Source organism: Salmo trutta, chromosome 17 (genome assembly GCF_901001165.1).
Source record: "Salmo trutta chromosome 17, fSalTru1.1, whole genome shotgun sequence".
NCBI lineage: Eukaryota > Metazoa > Chordata > Actinopteri > Salmoniformes > Salmonidae > Salmo > Salmo trutta.
Genome location: NC_042973.1, coordinates 25085583 through 25107512, shown reverse-complemented (window position 1 = coordinate 25107512; position 21930 = coordinate 25085583). Strand labels below are relative to the sequence as shown.

At 47.5% G+C, this 21930-nt stretch overlaps 1 protein-coding gene across 2 annotated transcripts in view; it reads right to left on the bottom strand.

The window, feature by feature from the left end:
* LOC115151921 (zinc finger protein 423) overlaps positions 1-21930 on the bottom strand; it is a 145993-nt gene that overhangs the window by 3242 nt on the left and 120821 nt on the right. For both annotated transcript variants that reach the window (XM_029696273.1, XM_029696274.1), the window contains 2 exons: positions 13719-13850; positions 10614-10729 (listed from right to left, as the gene is read on the bottom strand). In XM_029696273.1, coding sequence (XP_029552133.1) covers positions 10614-10729; positions 13719-13850 — 248 coding nt within the window. The remainder of the gene's footprint in view (positions 1-10613; positions 10730-13718; positions 13851-21930) is intronic.

Here is a 21930-nt window from a genome sequence, read left to right as displayed (position 1 = left end):
AACAGCGCCCCTCTACACAGGGAGGCTGTGCAATGGGCAGAACAGCCCCTCACTGCTCAGTCAATATCTAGGCTGTCATTGTTTTCCTAAACTGGTTATAAAAGAGAGGCTAAATCCTGCCGAGCTGTGGGCTCATGGGAAATATGGCCCAGTCGCATTACTAATGCAGAGACTGTGAGACTGCTGCACACACTGGGGGGAGGAAGAGGGAGGAGGGAAAGGGGAGAGCAGAGGGGGAGAGAGAGGGGAGGCAGGAGATAAAGATAAAGGAAAATGAAATCTACGTTTCCAACATACGCGCTTTATTAACTGCGTTACAACGCGCGAGGACCTAGACAGGGCTGCCATCATGTCACTTTCAATCAGGCGTCTGAGGCGCCGCCGCAGGGCCCCCTGGCCCCCCGGCACCTCACGGCTCCAGGCTCTGTGGCATCCTCTGGGGAGCAGGCAGGGGTGGTGAGACTCAAACATGTCAGTTCACCAGGAATCCTCTAACAAACACAGTCCTCTGGGGAGCAGGCAGGGGTGGTGAGACTCAAACATGTCAGTTCACCAGGAATCCTCTAACAAACACAGTCCTCTGGGGAGCAGGCAGGGGTGGTGAGACTCAAACATGTCAGTTCACCAGGAATCCTCTAACAAACACAGTCCTCTGGGGAGCAGGCAGGGGTGGTGAGACTCAAACACGTCAGTTCACCAGGAATCCTCTAACAAACAGTCCTCTGGGGAGCAGGCAGGGGTGGTGAGACTTAAACATGTCAGTTCACCAGGAATCCTCTAACAAACACAGTCCTCTGGGGAGCAGGCAGGGGTGGTGAGACTCAAACATGTCAGTTCACCAGGAATCCTCTAACAAACACAGTCCTCTGGGGAGCAGGCAGGGGTGGTGAGACTCAAACATGTCAGTTCACCAGGAATCCTCTAACAAACACAGTCCTCTGGGGAGCAGGCAGGGGTGGTGAGACTCAAACATGTCAGTTCACCAGGAATCCTCTAACAAACACAGTCCTCTGGGGAGCAGGCAGGGGTGGTGAGACTCAAACACGTCAGTTCACCAGGAATCCTCTAACAAACAGTCCTCTGGGGAGCAGGCAGGGGTGGTGAGACTTAAACATGTCAGTTCACCAGGAATCCTCTAACAAACACAGTCCTCTGGGGAGCAGGCAGGGGTGGTGAGACTCAAACATGTCAGTTCACCAGGAATCCTCTAACAAACACAGTCCTCTGGGGAGCAGGCAGGGGTGGTGAGACTCAAACATGTCAGTTCACCAGGAATCCTCTAACAAACAGTCCTCTGGGGAGCAGGCAGGGGTGGTGAGACTCAAACATGTCAGTTCACCAGGAATCCTCTAACAAACACAGTCCTCTGGGGAGCAGGCAGGGGTGGTGAGACTCAAACATGTCAGTTCACCAGGAATCCTCTAACAAACACAGTCCTCTGGGGAGCAGGCAGGGGTGGTGAGACTCAAACATGTCAGTTCACCAGGAATCCTCTAACAAACACAGTCCTCTGGGGAGCAGGCAGGGGTGGTGAGACTCAAACATGTCAGTTCACCAGGAATCCTCTAACAAACACAGTCCTCTGGGGAGCAGGCAGGGGTGGTGAGACTCAAACACGTCAGTTCACCAGGAATCCTCTAACAAACAGTCCTCTGGGGAGCAGGCAGGGGTGGTGAGACTCAAACACGTCAGTTCACCAGGAATCCTCTAACAAACACAGTCCTCTGGGGAGCAGGCAGGGGTGGTGAGACTCAAACACGTCAGTTCACCAGGAATCCTCTAACAAACAGTCCTCTGCTCTGCACATCAATGTACTAGAACAACAACTTTCACACATTTTGTTTTGCTTTTGCAGAATAGCAGCAGCCATAACAGACGTGCCCACTATTTGGGAACACTTGAACAGCTAGGGCGTTAAATCTTGTCTGTGGTGATATAACATACCGACATGATCTACTGTAGTAGCATCGCTAAGCAAGTCTAGCATACTCTGATTAGCCTATATGGCCCGATCTCAAACAGCCACAGGAAGAGGAAATACTGCTTTTGGCGCTAGCCTGTCCCTCTTTGCTCTGCTCTGTTTTTAACACAAAATGAAAAATCACCTTTGCCGCCTGGTTCACTTTAGTGTGGCTTATTTTTAGACCGTTGACAGTCTTCCAAGGGCCGGAGACTAACAGATGGGCTGTCTTAAAGCTTCATATGTTCCCAGGTTTTCACCTCCGAGAGACAGGAAACTCACTGGGGAGTGAGCTACAAATAACAACCCCCCCCCCCCAACCCCACCACCCCACCAAATAAATGTGCCCGTTCTCCAGCCATGTCCTGTTTCGCCATGCTCCCGCCGGCCCCCACCCTATCACCCAAGAGGGACTTCCCCTCCCCTGTTGCTAACATCCAAAAGACACACACACACACAAATCCATAGAACTGGCTAGCCATAACACACAACCGCACAGAAACACACTAACCTGGTTAGACTTATTTAAACATAACACACACTCACTGAAATGGCTGTAGATATACAGTATTACAGGTCCTGTCCTGATACAGCTGGTGTAACTAATGAATCCCTCCTTGGGCTTACAGCTATGGGGTTCAGTCCCTCATCTTCCCTCAATAACACACCTACCAAGACATCCTGTTCGAACTATAGAATGGGACACAAGGAGGTGTAAGTATATCCTGTGGAATATAACATGGGGTTAGCAATATACAATATGATATAAAAAATGTGCACATACTACGCACGTGCACACCCAGAGAAAGAACAGAGAGGGGGCCTGTGGCACAGCAGTGAGATCCGTACAGACTCTATGGGGCGTAGAGGAGTGTTGAGTGCCAGATGAGCTCAGGGGCCCCAGACGGACTGTGCCATGGGTGACAGAGTACAGAGAGACATGCAGCGCTGCTCTCCCATTCACTCTTCCGGGCCTGATCACCAGAGCACACTCCCATTCCCTTTCCGTGTCACTGTCATAACACACCCAATCCCCACAGGTCCCCGGGGACCCCGCTTATTTGATTACAATGCACCCTAAACAAAAAAAACAAAAAAGCTAAGAGCAGCGAACAAAGCATATAGGTGAGGGGAGGGGTTTGATGTAGTCGGCTGCGTTTTGTGGTGTCACAACAAAATGACCACCCAGAGGGAAGAGAGAGGGAAATGGAGAGAGAGACAGGAGTAGAGCGAAAGAGAAAGGGATGGGAATATTCAAGAAGAGGTTTGATGGTGTGACTGTGAGCTTCTCTCCCTAGTAGAGCTGTCAGTGGTGTGTGATTTATAGTGTGTTTGTGTCAGCCTCCAGCTGCTGAATGGAGAACATCAGGGTGTAAAAGACCCCATCCTGTGTGTTCTCTATGATGGAGAGAGAGACAGAGGAAAAGAGAGAGAATGAGAGACAGACAGAGACCCCACATACAGTATCACCTCCATGTCGTTACCACGCCCTCAGTGTGGTGAGTGATGTGATGTATGACGTTGATCTAGTGATCGAGCCCACATCTCTACTGTGGTTAATCAGATCACAGTGCAACCACGTCTCTACACTGTCTAGTGCCAGGAGAACCCACTCAGGGACAATACCCCAGCTCATACGTCACTGTCAAAGCCATGACAGTTCCGGTCCTGTTTTGGCAACGAGTGGAAACATACCACGCAGCGCTTGTCCTGTACCGCAACAACACATCTCAGTTGTACATATTACCTCAATGACCTGGACTAACCTGTGTATATAGCCTCATTACTAACCTGTACCCCCGCACATTGACTCTGTACCACTACCACATGTATATAGCCTCATTACTAACCTGTACCCCCGCACATTGACTCTGTACCACTACCACATGTATATAGCCTCATTTACTAACCTGTACCCCCGCACATTGACTCTGTACCACTACCACATGTATATAGCCTCATTACTAACCTGTACCCCCGCACATTGACTCTGTACCACTACCACATGTATATAGCCTCATTACTAACCTGTACCCCCGCACATTGACTCTGTACCACTACCACATGTATATAGCCTCATTACTAACCTGTACCCCCGCACATTGACTCTGTACCACTACCACATGTATATAGCCTCATTACTAACCTGTACCCCCGCACATTGACTCTGTACCACTACCACATGTATATAGCCTCATTACTAACCTGTACCCCCGCACATTGACTCTGTACCACTACCACATGTATATAGCCTCATTACTAACCTGTACCCCCGCACATTGACTCTGTACCACTACCACATGTAAAAGCCTCGTTATTGTTATTTTATTGTTGCTCTTTTATTTTTACTTTAGTTTATTTAGTAAATATTTTTTTTAACTTATTTTTCTTCAAACTGCATTGTTGGTTAAGGGCTTGTAAGTAAGCATTTAATTGTAAGGTCTACACCTGTTGTATTCGGTGCATGTGACAAATAAAATTTGATTTGATTTTGAACTGTTATATCTGACTAGGGACGATGCTTTGCTCTGTGGAGGCAGACATACTGAAACAGAGAGGGTCCAGGAAGAGAGAACTGCCCCCCTTCCCTTCCTCTCTCTCTCCATCTCTCTCTCTCTCTTTCCTTCCCCTCTCTCTCTTTCCTTCCCCTCTCTCTTTCCTTCCCCTCTCCCTCCATCTCCCTCCATCTCTCTCTCCAGCTCTCTGTGTTTGATAGTATACATGTAATGGAATGCAACAGACAGGTAAAGGGAAAGGATGGAGAGTGAAGAACAGAGACATAGAAGAGCTGACTCTATCCCTGTGGATCTTTCCTCCTCTTTCTCCCAGACACCTCATCTCTCTGAGAGTCAGGGCAGCCATGGCCTCCCTCCCTCTCTCTTCATTCCTCTTCATTCCACACTGTCACTTAAGGAGGGTTTTTCCCCGAGGGGAAGGTTTGTGACAGAATCTCAATGGGGAATGTGTGTGTGGGTATTATACAGGGTGTCATTGCCCCTTTCAGAGACTTGTAGGAAATGACATGCACACACACACAACATGGTAAGATGACAGGATGTGAATGTCTTGATTTTCTCAGAAGATTAGCTCACCCCATGTAGAGCGTTTTTCATTTCAATTCACCACACTCAAATTTGTCTGAGTTTCTTTCGCAGTGCAGGATGAGAATGAAAACAAAACACAGAAAAACAGGTAAACAACTTAAACATGTCCTGGGGCTGAGGTAGTGAGGGACGATAGTATGTTCCACGCTCCATCTCCTCAGAAGTTGATACATTTGCTATGCTATACACAAAGACTGAACCAACATCCTGGTTCTCATCTCAAGTGTTGTTTTTGTACAATATGTTTATCGAGCTGTGAAAGACTATACCATTGATACCGTGACCACAGCTTCACACCGCTGCCTGACAACTAGAGCCGTGTAGGCTACCACCGTGGACCATAGTGTTCTGTGGTGCAGCTCAGACAGACCCAGGTATGCCAAGTCAGACAGCTGTATGCATCCTGTATGTGGTGCATGCAGTCCCCAGACTGCACCGCTCTGAGCTGGCCCATCATTTTGCAGGAGGTTTTGGGAAGGGGCGGGGGGCTGGGGTGGGGAGGTCTGCAGAGAGATCTCTTGGTCCCCATTCTAATAACATGGAGCGCCACTCTGCACAGCGGGGACAAAACCAGAGAATGTCACTGGGACACCTAGATCAAATCCTGCCTCCACACTGTGGCACGCCATAATGAGCAAACTAAGAACTCCCCAGTAACACACACACGCACACACGCACACACGCACACACACACGCGCACACACACACACACACACACACACACACACACACACACACACACACACACACACACACACACAGAAATACATCCATAGTACAGACACACACTACAATATTCACACACCGTAGCATAGCTACAGCAGAGAACATAGACAAGGAATAACTAAGGAAATACCTTTGCTAACGTGAATGTACATGAGGTGAACAAAGACACTGCTCAGTGCACTACTTGTCCAATCAGAAACAGCAGACACAGATCACACACTGTATGTTGGTGGTGTGCCTCCATGGCTGCGTTTACACAGGCAGCCCAATTTGGATCTTTCTTAGTGCGTACGGCCCAGTACATCACTGGGGCTAAGCTGCCTGCCATCCAGGACCTCTACACCAGGCCGTGTCAGAGGAAGGCCCTAAAAATTGTCAAAGACCCCAGCCACCCCAGTCATAGACTGTTCTCTCTACTACCGCATGGCAAGCGGTACCGGAGTGCCAAGTCTAGGACAAAAAGGCCGTTTTTACCCCCAAGCCATAAGACTCCTGAACAGGTAATCAAATGGCTACCCAGACTATTTTCATTGTGTGCCCCCCCCAACCCCTCTTTTTACACTGCTGCTACTCTGTTCATCATATATGCATAGTCACTTTAACTATACATTCATGTACATACTACCTCAATTGGGCCGACCAACCAGTGCTCCCGCACATTGGCTAACCAGGCTATCTGCATTGTGTCCCACCCACCACCCACCAACCCCTCTCTTACGCTACTGCTACTCTCTGTTCATCATATACGCATAGCCACTTTGACCATATCTACATGTACATACTACCTCAATCAGCCTGACTAACCGGTGTCTGTATGTAGCCTCGCTACTTTTATAGCCTCGCTACTGTATAGCCTGTCTTTTTACTGTTGTTTTATTTCTTTACTTACCTATTGTTCACCTAACACTTTTTTTGCACTATTGGTTAGAGCCTGTAAGTAAGCATTTCACTGTAAGGTCTACCTACACCTGTTGAATTCGGCGCATGTGACAAATAAACTTTGATTTGATTTAATTGGTCTTTGACCAATCAGATCAGCTCTGAAAATGATCTGATGTGAAAAGATCTGATAGGATTGGTCAAAAGACCAATTAGTGAGAAAAAGATCAGAATTGGACTGCCTGTGTACACGCTGCAGCCCATGTTCCCGGCTCTCAGTATCTCTGCTCTAAGACCCAAACCCCAGCTCCTACAGTACTGTCATAGCAGCATAGCTTTGGATGAGAATGCGCTGCCCTCAAATATTCAACACTTTCTGGATGTAGAGGGAGGGAGGAGGAGGAATCAAAAAACAAACACGCCGGAGGACAGAGACCCCTCCCCTCCTCTCATTCCAAACTGCTGACTGGAGTTAAATATTTACTAGTGCTAAAGGAAATAGTGTACACACATGCGAACAGAGGGGGAGCGCTGGGTGGGGCGCCCCCCCCCCCCCCCCCACTCCTCCCTCAAGGGTTAAATTAAATAGTGTAAAGATCAGCCATGCTGTCAGCGAATGACAGCAGACCACAGAGGGGTGAGGGTTGGTGAGTGTGTGTGGGGGGGGGCTCTGAGGCACCTGGGGGAGACAAACAACAACACACAAAAAACAGCCAAGTCTCTGAAGTTTCCAGTAAAGGAATCCAGATCCGGCAGGCTGGGTCTAACAGCGCTGATCAGGGGCGAAGCATCACTTATTTACCAGCTTACGTCTGCACTATTTATGGGGCATTGGGGAGAGGCACAGATGAGGAGAGAAGAGACGAGAGGAGCTGAGATGGGCTAAAATATGAATGGGGGCTAGTACATATGGGACAAGGAGAGAGAGAAAGCGAGAGAGAGAGGGGGCATGAGAGAGAGTTTTGAAAAGTGAGGAGCGTGGAGTAGGTGGCCATGAGGGAGAAGGGATGATGCAGTGACGTGTCCCCACACAGGCCCAAGAGACAGCTGGAAGATTAACGGAGGGTGGCCCTGCCTGGGCCCTCAGAGGGCTGGGGTAGGGAGCCCCGAGCAGGGCACAGCCCAGACAGGTCAGCCAGCCTCCTCCATCCTCCATCCATTCAGACCTCATTAACACAAACACCCAAACAACCAGTCCCACCACTAACCTCCACGACCAGCCCAGTTCAGCCCAGTTCATCTCCGCACTCAGACCACTGCATATCCCCAACTGTTCCTCCTGGGGCAAAGCACAGGGGTGGGCTGGGGAGCTTGTGGGAGGGAAGGGAGAGGCAATGTCCAAACATGGAACAGGGCCAGTAAAAGTGAAGAAGGATACACACTCAAGCCCATCAGAGGATGCTGCTGTGGCCATGTGAGTGTGGCGTTCCTATATCTTGGTGATGGAGCGAGTGGTCCTACCTAGATGAGCTCAGAGAGGAACATCACCTCTTTTAGACAGCGTGACCCGGTCAGGAGGGAGAGGTGTGGCCATACAGGATGGAATGAATGGAGGAAAAATGGAGGAGTGTTGAAAGGTGGAGAGACGCGAGACGGGGCCATGCCACACTGTGCGATCAGTTGGTGTTTATCTCTCGGTCGCCCGGCATCAGAGTGAGGCAGACAGTGACCGACAGGGTTCAGCGCTCCTCCTGCTGCTAAATGGACTGACTGGCCATATGCCCACCCCCGTCAGCCCTACATCACTGTCACGTCAGGGTGGGGGGGCCGGGTCCGGGGCTAGGGGGAGAGGGCTCTGTGGGCTGGTCAGGAGATTTAGGTTACAGCCCCAAAATGGAGCCATGGATATTATTTGTCCATTATGCTCACAGGCAGCTCACTCCTAGGGCTAGCATACCCACCCACTCCTCTACCAACCACCAGAGTGGAGAGGGAGGGAGAAAACATGAGGAAAAGAGGGAGAGAAAAAGAGGGTTTGTGGTAGTAGTAGGCCGATAGCTCAGGATGATGGATCCAGCCAGGGGCAGGGCAGAATAACACTGACCCCAGCTGCCCACTGGACCCACTCTGGAGTGAGTTATACAGAGCTTGGCCCTCCACGATCTGTCTGGACCCTAATGACCCGACCCAGCCAGAACCCTGCCAGGATAGGGTGGGTGGAGAGAGGGAGGGAGGAGTGGACGGATGGAGGAAAGAAAACCTGATGCAGGGGAGGGGTGGCTAGATCCGCATGTCTTTGCGTCTGCTTGTACATGTACAGTGTGTCAGCGTCTTCAGTGGTTAAAACAGATAGTGTGTATAAGTATATGTAGATGTGGTTGTACAACAGGTAGTACACAATATACACAAAAGTATGTGGACACCCCTTCAAATGAATGGATTCGGCTATTTCAGCCATACCCTTTGCTGACAGGTGTATAAAATCGAGCACACAGCCATGCAATCTCCATAGGTACACATTGGCAGTAGAATTGCCCGTACTGAAGAGCTCAGAGACGTTCAACGTGGAACCATCATAGGATGACACCTTTCCAACAAGTCAGTTTGTCAAATTTCTGCCCCGGTCAACTGTTACTGTGAAGTGGAAACGTCTAGAAGCAACAATGGCTCAGCCGCGAAGTGGTAGGCCACACAAGCTCACAGAACGGGACCGCCGAGTGCTGAAGCGCCTAGGTTGCAACACTCACTACCGAGTTCCAAACTGCCTCTAGAAGCAATGTCAGCACAATAACTGTTTGTCTGGAGATTCATGAAATGGGTTTCCATGGCCGAGCAGTCACACACAAGCTTAAGTTCACCATGCGCAATGACAAGTGTCAGCTGGAGGGGAGTAAAGGTCACCACCATTGGACTCTGGAGCAGTGGAAACGCGTTCTCTGGAGTGATGAATCACGCCACACCATCTGGCAGTCTGACGGACGAATCTAGGTTTGGCAGGTGCCAGGAGAATGCTGCCTGCCCAAATGCATAATGCCAAATGTAAAGTTTGGTGGAGAAATAATGGTCTGGGGCTGTTTTCCATGGTTCGGGCTAGGCCCCTTAGTTCCAGGTAAGGGAAATCTTAACACTACAGCATGCAGTGACATTCTAGACTATTCTGTGCTTCCAACTTTGTGGCAACAGTTTGGGGAAGGCCCTTTCCTGTTTCATCATGACAATGCCCCCGTGCACAAAGCGAGGTCCATACAAAAATTATTTGTTGAGAAGAACTTGACTGGCCAGCACAGACCTCAACCGCATCCAACAACTTTGTGATGAATTGGAACGCCGACTGCGAGCCAGGCCTAAACGCCCAACATCAGTGCCCAACTTCACTAATGCTCTTGTGGCTGAATGGAAGCAAGTCCCCGCAGCAATGTTCCAGCATCCAGCGGAAAACCTTCCCAGAAGAGTGGAGGCTTTATAGCAGCAAAGGGGGGACCAACTCCATATTAATGGCCATGATTTTGGAATGAGATGTTCGACGAGCAGGTGTCCACATACTTTTGGTCGTGTATGTGGTAGCGGTAGCCCAGCTAAATGATGGCCTCTCACTATGCTAATCAAATTGATTCCTGTAAGAGTATGTATGTGTGCACCAGAGAGCCCAGCAGGAGAGCTGATTGATTAGCAATAGACTGGACTCTAACCGTTACTGTCCATAAGGAAGCTGATGAGTTTGTTATTCATTATCAATCATACCACAGAACACATTTAACTATACCCTGTCATAACAGCCTGTTTAAGACTGGAATTGAATCCTGGTAGTGAAGAGCATAAACTGAGGTGGACAAAAATATTGGTTTATCAAAAATTCTGCTAAGATACTCAGGAGTCCATTAGAAGCAATTAATATTGAAGTCATATCTTATGATTTAGATTATATTGGCCAGCAAAAGACGCTGTATGGTGCTGAGAGATGCCATCACTCTCTGTTGTTTTGAAATGAGTGTTAGTGTACTGACCTGGAGCTCAGTCTGGAAGAAGAACTTCTGTGGACACTGGGAGCAGTCGTAGATCTTGTCCTCCTGACCGTGGACGGCAAAGATGTGCTGCTGCAGCTTATTGGCCTGGACAAAGGCTGGGGGAGGGGAGAAGAAGGAGGATAGGTTAGATGATTTGTCAGACTGGTGATAAGTTATGCTAACCAGAGAACTAGGTTATTGAATAGAATTTTGCGAGGGAAAAGGGAAAGGTTTCAAGTCTCGCTCTCCCTGATAGCAAATACTGAGGCTAGAGACAAAGTAATACTAGTTCAACTAAAACAACAACCTCAACAGCGTCAATACAAATAAAGAGAAAAGGACCCCTTTCACATGAGGATTAGTGGACGAAGCGCCATCAGAGCCACTACGGGGATGAGAGGAGAGATGGAGAGATGGAGAGATGGGGGAGACAGCATGCAGACCACACTATCCCCTACAAACCTTGTGATATTTATCAATAAATTATCCTCCATTCCTGTTTTTTCATTTTCGCTCCTGTGTTTTTTTCTTCTGTTATGTTTCAGTAAACTTGTTTGCTGTGTGTGTGGAAAGACTGAATTATTAACCCTCCCCAAAGGAGCAGCACCCCCTAACTTATTCATAACCCGCACAGGAATAGAGTTAAACTTTAAAAGAGTGCTGTGTACCTGTGGGGGAATGGGGGGACACATCTACTGAGAGGAACAGAGAAAGAGAGAGAGAAGGGCGGCTGCTACATGGTCTGAGCTTACAGTAAGTCTTCTGATGCAGACAGACAAACAGAAACCAACAGACAAACAGACATAAACAGGTAGATTCTTAGACAGACAGCAAGGGATTGGGATGTCCAATTACTAGAGAAACAGATAGAGAAATACTAAAAACAGACAAAAAAATACAGAAAGACAAACAGAAAGATGACAATGGATAAAAATGGAAACAAAATGGCATCTCAGCTGCGGTCAACCATATCAGTATTTCAGTGGAAATAATGATTTCTGATTGTTAGAGGGGAGCCAGAGGTCCAATGTGACTTTCAGCCTGCTGCCTGTAGAGCCCTGGCTGCTTAACTCTGAGGACACGTACAGCCGGCCCCTAAACCGTCCGGACGGCCACAGAGGATTAGTCGCCCTCCTCTTTCAAACTGCTCTTTATTCTCTGACCTCTCAGGACCTTTCTGATCTGGGGCACAGCAGACACAGGGGACCACGGCCAAGCCTGAAGGACCTTGAGCCGTTCTGTTCGACCAGCTAGTCTCGGCTAGTCTCGGTGTTACACCTGTCCAGCCCTGTGATTGTGCATGTGCCGTTATTAAGCTGATTGTGGCTTTGCTAGTCTCTGTGCTAAGCCTGGCCGGCCCTGGCCCTGTGCATTACTCTGTGGCTGTGCCTGTGACTGAATAGAGCGGACTGTGTGAGTCTCAGCCACTCAGGGGGGACGTCTCACCAGGTTGCACCATGGGTAAATCAGCTCTAATTAACGTTCCCATCAGCACGGCAGGACTCTTGAAGGACCGGAGTTCTCCTACTCAGAAGCACAGAGTTGACCTCTGTGGACTGGCTCTGCTCGGTCAGCTGCAGCTTGGGTATTTGTCATAATATTTTCACTATCTCGCACCCTGATTCCGATGTGTGGAGTGAGTTTTTTTCTATCTTGGCTAATTCTTTACTGTATGGATTTACAGTTGAAGTTTACATACACATTAGCCAGATACATTAAAACTCAGTTTTTCACAATTCCTGACATTTAATCCAAGTAAAAATTCCCCCTGTCTTAGGTCAGTTAGGATCACCACTTTATTTTAAGAATGTGAAATGTCAGAATAATAGTAGAGAGTGATTTATTTCAGATTTTATTTCTTTCATCACATTCCCAGTGGGTCAGACATTTACATACACTCAATTAGTATTTTGTAGCATTGCCTTTAAATTGTTTAACTTTGGTCAAACGTTTTGGGTAGACTTCCACAAGCTTCCCACAATAAGTTGGGTGAATTTTGGCCCATTCCTCCTGACAGAGCTGGTGTAACTGAGTCAGGTTGTAGGCCTCCTTGCTCACACACGCTTTTTCAGTTCTGCCCACAAATTTTATATGGGATTGAGGTCAGGGCTTTGTGATGGCCACTCAAATACCTTGACTTTGTTGTCCTTAAGCCATTTTGCCACAACTTTGGAAGTATGCTTGGGGTCATTGTCCATTTGAAAGACCCATTTGCGACCAAGCTTTAACTTTTCAGGTTATGTCGATCTAGGACTCGTTTTACTGTGGATATAGATACTTTTGTACCTGTTTCCTCCAGCATCTTCACAAGGTCCTTTGCTGTTGTTCTGGGATTGATTTTCACTTTTCGCACCAAAGTAAGTTTATCTCTAGGAGAAAGAACGCGTCTCCTTCCTGAGCAGTATGATGGCTGCGTGGTCCCATGGTGTTTATACTTGCGTACTATTGTTTGTACAGATGAACGTGGTACCATCAGGCATTTGGAAATTGCTCCCAAGGATGAACCAGAGTTGTGGAGGTCTACAATTTCTTTCTGAGGTCTTGGCTGATTTCTTTAGATTTTCCCATGATGTCAAGCAACGAGGCACTGAGTTTGAAGGTAGGCCTTGAAATACATCCACAGGTACACCTCCAATTGACTCAAGTGATGTCAATTAGCCTATCAGAAGCTTCTAAAGCGATGACATCATTTTCTGTAATTTTCCAAGCTGTTTAAAGGCACAGTCAACTTAGTGTATGTAAAGTTCTAACCCACTGGAATTGTGATACAGGAGGATACAGGTGATACAGGAGGAGGACTGTATTTTACCACAGGAGGGGGTAGAGGCTGGAAGGTATGGAGAGACAGTGGGAGATAGAGGAGTAGAGAAGGAGAGGGTGGAAAGGTGAAGAATGTAACAGGGTCCGTGTATTAGCATCTCTGCTATTCTATGGGTGAGATGTTATTATATGTATGTGAAAGGGCAGCAATGTGTTGGGGCCTGCGGCTCGAGTGGACCATGTGTTCAAATTGTCTCTGTTTGTGTATGTTAATATCGGTCAGACACTGAAGCACCTTGACTGCCCTCCACCTGCCCCCCCACCCCCCACCCCCACCCCACCCACCTGTGAAGCAGACGGGACACTTGAAGGTGCCGCCCATGCCCTCGAAGCTGTGCTCGATCAGGTGACACAGGAGCTTGGCCGGAGAGTCAAACATCTGGTTACACAGCTTGCACTCGTGATTGATGCCTTCCTCTGTAAAAGAAGAACACACCATACAACAAGGAGGGTCAGAGGGTGAAGGCGGGGGAAACACATTATACACATACATTATTATCAAACACACACACACACACACACACACACACACACACACACACACACACATACACACACAATTAAAAGCGTCAGCTCATGTACAGGTAAGTGTGTGTACTAAAGTATAGCGGTTCAATTCCATCACTGCCTTTCTCCCCATGTGCCAGTTCATTCTGCAACATATAGCAAAGCTCCAACACATGCCTTGGCCACAGTGTCCCTGACACAGAGCCCAGAGAGGGAGACATGTCCAGTCTGAATCCTACTGAGAAAGGGATGTCCGTCCCTCCTTCCCTCTTTCCCTCCATCCGCTCATCTCTCCCTCTCTCTCGCTCTCTCTCTCTCAGGTCCAGATCTGGCCTGTGTGACCAGCCCGCTCCCCCCTCCCCTTCTCCCAGTGCCTCTTCTCTCCCGGCCGGTAATTGCCTGCCACCCCCAGTGGTCTGGGCTATGTGCCCTCCCTCTGCTCGCCGCTCTATTTTAAGCCTGCATGAATGACATCAGCGGCCCCCTCCGCCGTGGGACAGATGAAAGGTGGGCGTTGGGTCCTGGCTGGGCGCCTCCGCTCCTGTCTTATCGGCCGAGCGCCACACAGGACCGAGCCGCGCCCGTCCCCGTGCCATCAGATTACCTCCACTGCGCCCCAATCGCAGCCTCTCGCCAAGCCCCGAACCATGGAAGACACCGCTGCCGGTCCCTGTCCCCCCTCAAGGCAACCTCCCCGTCTACCCCGCTGTCCCACCGCAGACAGCGTCCCCCATGCCCCGAGGTGTCCCGCTGCTCAGCAACAGTGGCACGCAGAGTTAATAAAGTCTTCAATCAAACATCCATAAACCCCCCTGACCTCCCCACCCCACCCCACCAACACCCCCATACCAAAACCACATCCACTGACTCCAATCTCCTCTCCGTCTCAAAGGCCTGCACAAGGGTGCCTTAATCCCTGTCTGAATGGCTACGGGAAGGAGGGGGGTGTGGGGCTGGGTGCGGACGGGGCTTAGGGGGATTGGCTAGGATACTCCTTTGGTCTGCCCCTCCCCGCTGCTGCTTCCTCAAAGACATCACGTTTGGGTGGGATGCCTTTCCGTCCCAAACCACACTGAGATGGTGGTTGATTACCATTTAAAATATTAAATTGTGGCAAGATTGAAGCAGCAGGTGAATCTTCCCATGAACCCAGAGACACACAGAGAGAGAGAGAATAAACCCTACAGCGATAACAGCACCATCTGACCCATAGAATACTAATCTACAAACATCAACTGACAATAGATCTAGCATACTGCATACGGGTCCAAAAGTGAAAAATACGGTGAAATAAGGGTTATGTATGAGTTAAACATTGGGAGAATTCTGGCAAACTATATATATATATAAGTGAGTGAGTGAGTGAGTGAGTGAGAGAGAGATAACTGAGCTCAATACAGAGAGCAGGGGGATAATTGGGCTGTCCGCCGGGCCAAGGGTGCAGAGCGAGGGGGCCTAGAGCGTTTGTATGTGTGGGTCCTATGAAAGTGTTGTATTTTCTATACAAATAGAGTTGTTTTGATCAGTGAGTGAGGAGTGCACTCTGTCTGTCCTCCCTTTCAGCGCACAGAGGGAGGGCTGGTGGGCTGAGCTCTATCAGACACAAAGCGGGCTGGGTCGGGCGAGCTGTGTGTGTGTGGGGGGGGGAACCATGGCGAGATGACAGGACCCTGGAACGTCCTGCCGGCCAGCTTTGTGTCTGAGAGAGCATTTGATCCGTGAGGCAGTCTCACAGCCACACAGCTCCTACTCCGGGAGGCCCGCTTGGGCAGGGAGGGAGAGCAGAGGTTTGGTGAAGGTGAGACCTGGGAGTTTCACTAAACTAGCACACAAAGCCAAACTGTACTCAACTTGTACAGAGTTTAGAGCATACTAATTACGCTATGACATATTAAGAGTACATACTGTCCTGCTATACAAATCACTGATGCAGACTACCATGAATAAACATAATCCCTATTAGTGTGTCACCTCTTTTCTTTTCTCAATACATGACCATTACAATTACAATGATGGATTGATTAATCACAAGTAAGAGGTTGCGGCCTGTTAGATGAGTGTATGGATGTTTTGTACTAGCAGCCCATAGAAGAGTCATTAGTATGGCAGCAGAGAGAGGTTAAATAGCTACAACACATCTCATCCTTTAAAGGCCTCACTTCAGCTATCTGCACCACAGATCAGACACGGAGAACAGGAAAAAAGAGAAGGACAAACAGACTGATCTGTTAAGAGGCTTGATCGGTATGCAGAGTGAAGAAAGGGAGAGAAAGTGAGAGAGGGAGGAAGACAGTGAGAAAAAGAGAATATTTAACTGATTGAGAGGGGAAAACCTTCCCCACCTCCTAAGGTATGCACAATCTTAATTGAGAAACAGCATGATGCCGTCAAACATACGTAGAATTACTGATGAGGGCTTGCCAGGACACTAATGGGAAAAAGAGAGAGGGAGAGAGAGAAAGCAAGGAGGAGAGAGACAGTGTGAGAGAAAGCAGGGGGATGCGAGAGTGAGGAAGAAGAAAGTGATGCGGGACAAAGAAAATCGGTACAATTACATAACGGGATATTATTTCTGATGATATATCATATCGCTTTGACAATATCGCAATATTATTTTTGCGCTAGTTGGCTGTACCTGCACCAAAACGGCAGTATTTTTCCTTCATAGGTTGTTCTCCATCTTCTTTTTAAATAGGGAGCCAATTTGTTTCCAGCACTTATTTCCATGACTGATCAAAAGTCGTTTTCTCACGGCTCTCGTCCCTCCGCAGCAGACATATGGTGAGCAATATGTTTGGAACATTGAATTTTGAGAATCGCAATACATATCATATTGTCATCTAAGTATCGTGCTGATATTGTATTGTGAGGTCCATGGCAATTCCCAGCCCTAGAAGAAAGAGAGGGATGCACTGAAAGAAAGCAGGTAAAGGATTACAGTCTAAGGTGGATGGAGAGATGGAGGGCCTTGCAGTGATGGAGTGGAAAGATGTGAAGTGAAGGAAATAAAAAACTATTTATGTATTATTCCTAAACTGTTCTTCCACCGACTGAACAGAAGTCTTATCCTGTACAAACACTGCTGCGGTACGGTGGGGCGGCTGCCTCTGTTGCTGCTAAGCCAATGTGCTTCCAGCTAATTGACCAGGAGGAGTCAGGTGGAGCCCTCGCTCGCAGCCCTCCCCGGGGACAGCCCTGCCTACACAGGCGCACCCTTCCTCCCACTCCAGCTACCCTCCCCTCCCCCACAACCCCCTGCAGCGTGCACTGGCACATAAATGAGCTCCTTGGTTGTGAGCTGGGCTTCCCCAGGGCCCCGGCCCCCTCCCCTCGCCCTGCGGCCTAAAGCCTGGCTTGGCGATTGATGGCAGGGATGGCGGGAGAGATACAAGGGGAGAGCAGAGTGAGGGGGGGGGGGGGGGGGGGACTGTGTGGTTGAGGGGGCAAAAGGGGGTGGAGGTGCTGGGCTCCTCTAGGGGGCCAGCTCAAGGTGTGTTGCCATGGAAACACACAGGGAGAGGAGGGAGAAATTGAGGCATGCTGAGCTTGACCCATGGTAGTGGGGGCGGCAATGTGGGCCAGAGTACACACACACACACACACACACACACACACACACACACACACACACACACACACACACACACACACACACACACACACACACACACACACACACTGCTGCAGAGCTGGAGGCATCCCAAGAGCTCTCCACCTCTACTTTCCCTTTCAGACACACACCCATATACACGCAGCAGCACACACACACATCCACAAATACACAAATAAACATGTAAACACACACACACACAGCTGCAATGCTGAGATGAACCCTGGAGCTCCTAACACCCACACATACACAGACGTTCACTCGCCTTCACTCAATCTCTCTCTGACACAAACTCTCTGTATGCCACTTCTCTATCATAGCTATTCCCTACTCTTCATCCACCAGTTTACTGACTCTGCCTGGGACCATCCTTCTCTCCCTTCAACTCCCTCTTTCCTTTCCTCTCCTTCTCCCGCTCTCCTGGCCACGGCCCTGGTTCACACGTTTCCTATTATCTGCAGTAAATATTTCCGGAGCGCGCTCTCCGTCGGCCAAGCGTGATGGAGTCTCCGGCTCCAGATATTTTTGGCAGACGTGGACGGCATATGGAGCTGACCAGCTTGGAATCTCCTATCAGATTACATAACAGTAGGATGCTGGATCTCTCCACCCCGTAGAAACCGACCTTCATGCAAACACACAAACAAACTGTCCTTCCAAAGCACACTAGACATTCGTCGCTCTATTTCCCCCTTCTCCCCAACTCCCTCCATCACAGTAATTTCTATAAAAACACCCATCTACTCTTTCCAGACATACAGTTGAAGTCAGAACTTTACATACACTTAGGCTGGAGTCATTAAAACTCGTTTTTCAACCACTCAATTTCTTGTTAACAAACTATAGTTTTGCCAAGTCGGTTAGGACATGTACTTTGTGCGTGACACAATATTTTTTTTTTACAGACAGATTATTTCACTTATAATTCACTGTATCACAATTCCAGTTGGTCAGAAGTTTACATACACTAAGTTGACTGTGCCTTTAAACAGCTTGGAAAATTACAGAAAATGTCATGGCTTTAGAAGCTTCTGATAGGCTAATTGACATCATTTGAGTCAATTGGAGGTGTACCTGTGGATGTATTTCAAGGCCTACCTTCAAACTCAGTGCCTCTTTGCTTGACATGGAAAAATCCAAAGAAATCAGCCAAGACCTCAGAAAAAAGATTGTAGACCTCCACAAGTGTGCTTCGTACTTGGGAGCAATTTCCAAATGCCTGAAGGTAACACGTTCATCTGTACAAACAATAGTAGGCAAGTATAAACACCACGGGACCACGCAGCCGTCATTTTATTGTTCATAAATGTGGTGGGTACTCTCTTCGTTCGCAATACTTTATCCTGCTAACTGTTCCAAATGTCCGAACTGAATTTGGTAAAAGGGATTTTATGTTCTCTGCGCCATCGTCTTGGAACGCCTTACGAAATACTTTTAAACTGGAAGAACTTATCCCGATTGGTATTTTTAAATCACTGATGAATGATCTTGAGACTGATTCCCTGACCTGTCAATGTTTTTAATTTGCTGTTTTTGATTTTGTTATACTCTTGTGAATTCTATGGTTTTTACTAGATTACTTGTAGTTTTTCATGTTGTTTGTCTGTAATTTTTGTAATGACTTGGCGCTGCCTATCTTGGCCAGGACGCTCTTGAAAAAGAGATTTTAAATCTCAATGAGCCCTTCCTGGTTAAATGAAGGTTAAATAAATAAAAAATACCGCTCAGAAAGGAGACGCATTCTGTCTCCTAGAGATGAATGTACTTTGGTGCGAAAAGTGAAAATCAATCCCAGAACAACAGCAAAGGACCTTGTGAAGATGCTGGAGGAAACAGGTACAAAAGTATCTATATCCACAGTAAAACGAGTCGACATAACCTGAAAGGCCGTTCAGCAAGGAAGAAGCCACTGTTCCAAAACCGCCATAAAAAAGACAGACTACGGTTTGCAACTGCACATGGGGACAAAGATTGCACTTTTGGAGAAATGTCCTCTGGTCTGATGAAACAAAAATAGAACTGTTTGGCCATAATGACCATCCTTATGTTTGGAGGAAAAAGGGGGATGCTTGCAAGCCGAAGAACACCATCCCAACAGTGAAGCACGGGGGTGGCAGCATCATGGTGTTGGGGTGCTTGCTGCAGGAGGGACTGGTGCACTTCACAAAATAGATGGCATCATGAAGTAGGAAAATGATGTGGATCTCAAGACATCAGTCAGGAAGTTAAACTTGGTTGCAAATGGGTCTTCCAAATGGACAATGACCCCAAGCATACTTCCAAAGTTGTGGCAAAATGGCTTAAGAACAACAAAGTCAAGGTATTTAAGTGGCCATCACAAAGCCCTGACCTCAGTCCTATATAACATTTGTGGGCAGAACTGAAAAAATGTGTGCGAGCACGGAGGCCTACAAACCTAACTCAGTTACACCAGCTTTGTCAGGAGGAATGGGCCAAAATGTACCCAAATTATTGTGGGAAGCTTGTGGAAGGCTACCCGAAACACTTGACCAAAGTTAAACAATTTAAAGGCAATGCTACCAAATACTAATTGAGTGTATGTAAACTTCTGACCCACTGGGAATGTGATGAAAGACATAAAAGCTGAAATAAATCATTCTCTCTAATATTATTCTGACATTTCACATTCTTAAAATAAAATGGTGATCCTAACTGACCTAAAACAGGGAATTTTTACTCGGATTAAATGTCAGGAATTGTGAAAAACTGCGTTTAAATGTATTTGGCTAAGGTGTATGTAAACTTTCGACTTCAACTGTACTTTATGTGGGCTTTTGACCTAAGGACTGGTGTCCACTGACCAGTCTTCAGGTCTGATTACCAAGGTTCTCCGTTCTTATTGGGTCTGTTGACACGCTGCAAGGTCAATGGCCTAAATTGGCCACTCTGAACTGCAGGAGCCATGATGAAGCCATGGTACTCACTGGTAGAAAAAGTACCCAATTGTCATACTTGAGTAAAAGTATAGATACCTTAATAGAAAGTTACTCAAGTAAAAGTGAAAGTCACCCAGTAAAATACTACTTCAGTAAAAATCTAAAAGTATTTGGTTTTCAATATACTTAATTATCAAAAGTAAATGTAATTGCTAAAATATACGTAAATATCAAAAGTAGAAGTAAAAGTATAAATTATCTTTTAAAATCCTTATATTAAGCAAAGCCATTTTCTTATTTTAAAAATGTACGGATAGCCAGGGGCACATTCCAACACTCAGACATTATTTACAAAATATGCATTGGTGTTTAGTGAGTCCGCCAGACCACAGACAGTAGGGATGACCACGTGTTCTCTTGATAAGTGTGTGAATTTCACAATTTTCCGGTCCTGCTAAGCATTCAAAATGTAACAAATACTTTGGTTGCCAGGGAAAATGTATGGAGTAAAATTACAATATTTTCTTTAGGAATGAAGTGAAGTAAAAGTTATCAAAAATATAAATAGTAAAGTACAGTACAGATACCCCAAAAACTACTTAAGTAGTACTTTAAAGTATTTATACTTAAGTACATTACACCACTGACGGTACAAAAGCCTCTGGGACTGGAATCACAAATCAATCATCTCAAAGACCACCCTTATATCTGACAAGGTCCTCCGTAATCCTTCTAGTCCTATTCTACTGAACTACCTCACAACAACTCCCCACCTTCCACCAATCACATTTCCTCCCTCCTCCACAACACCTGGGCTCCACCAAATCAGGGTTAGGCAGTAGGCCCGCGCCCCCGCCCAGCAGCCCTGTCTGGCCCTGGCCGCCCGCTGTCCATCCAGGCCTCTCTCCCTGGGAGAGCTGCTTCTCATTTCCTCCACACACACGCAGATAAAGAGGCAGCACACAGAGACACAGGCAGGGGCCCCCCCAGCCAACACCAGAGAAATGGGAAATAATCAACGACATAAGCTTGCATGTGCTGCGTGTCCTCGGCTTACACCTAGCAGCCTATATGCAGATGGAAACAAGATGTTTATGTTTAGGCATCTTGAGTACACTCTATAATAATGACAGCCATATGCAAAGGAAATCAAAAAGGAAATTATATGTGCATTTAAATCTCAGGGTCAAAAAATAAATATCTCGGAGCTTGGTTAAAGCGAGAGTAAAAATATGGAAATGTAATTTTCATACGCCAAACTTACACACACACACACACACCAGATGGATTGTGAGAGGGAGAGTGTGAGGGAGTATAATGTATGCATGGTATTTGTGTTTTGAATGTTAATGGAATGCTCTAAAGTGCCCATGTGGGAATAGCTGTAATCAGTGCACCAATAAAACCACCACATGATAAGTCTTTATAAGTGGCAGTCACTCCCAGGGCCTCCATTTACTTCAAGTGTTGCTCTACATCTTCC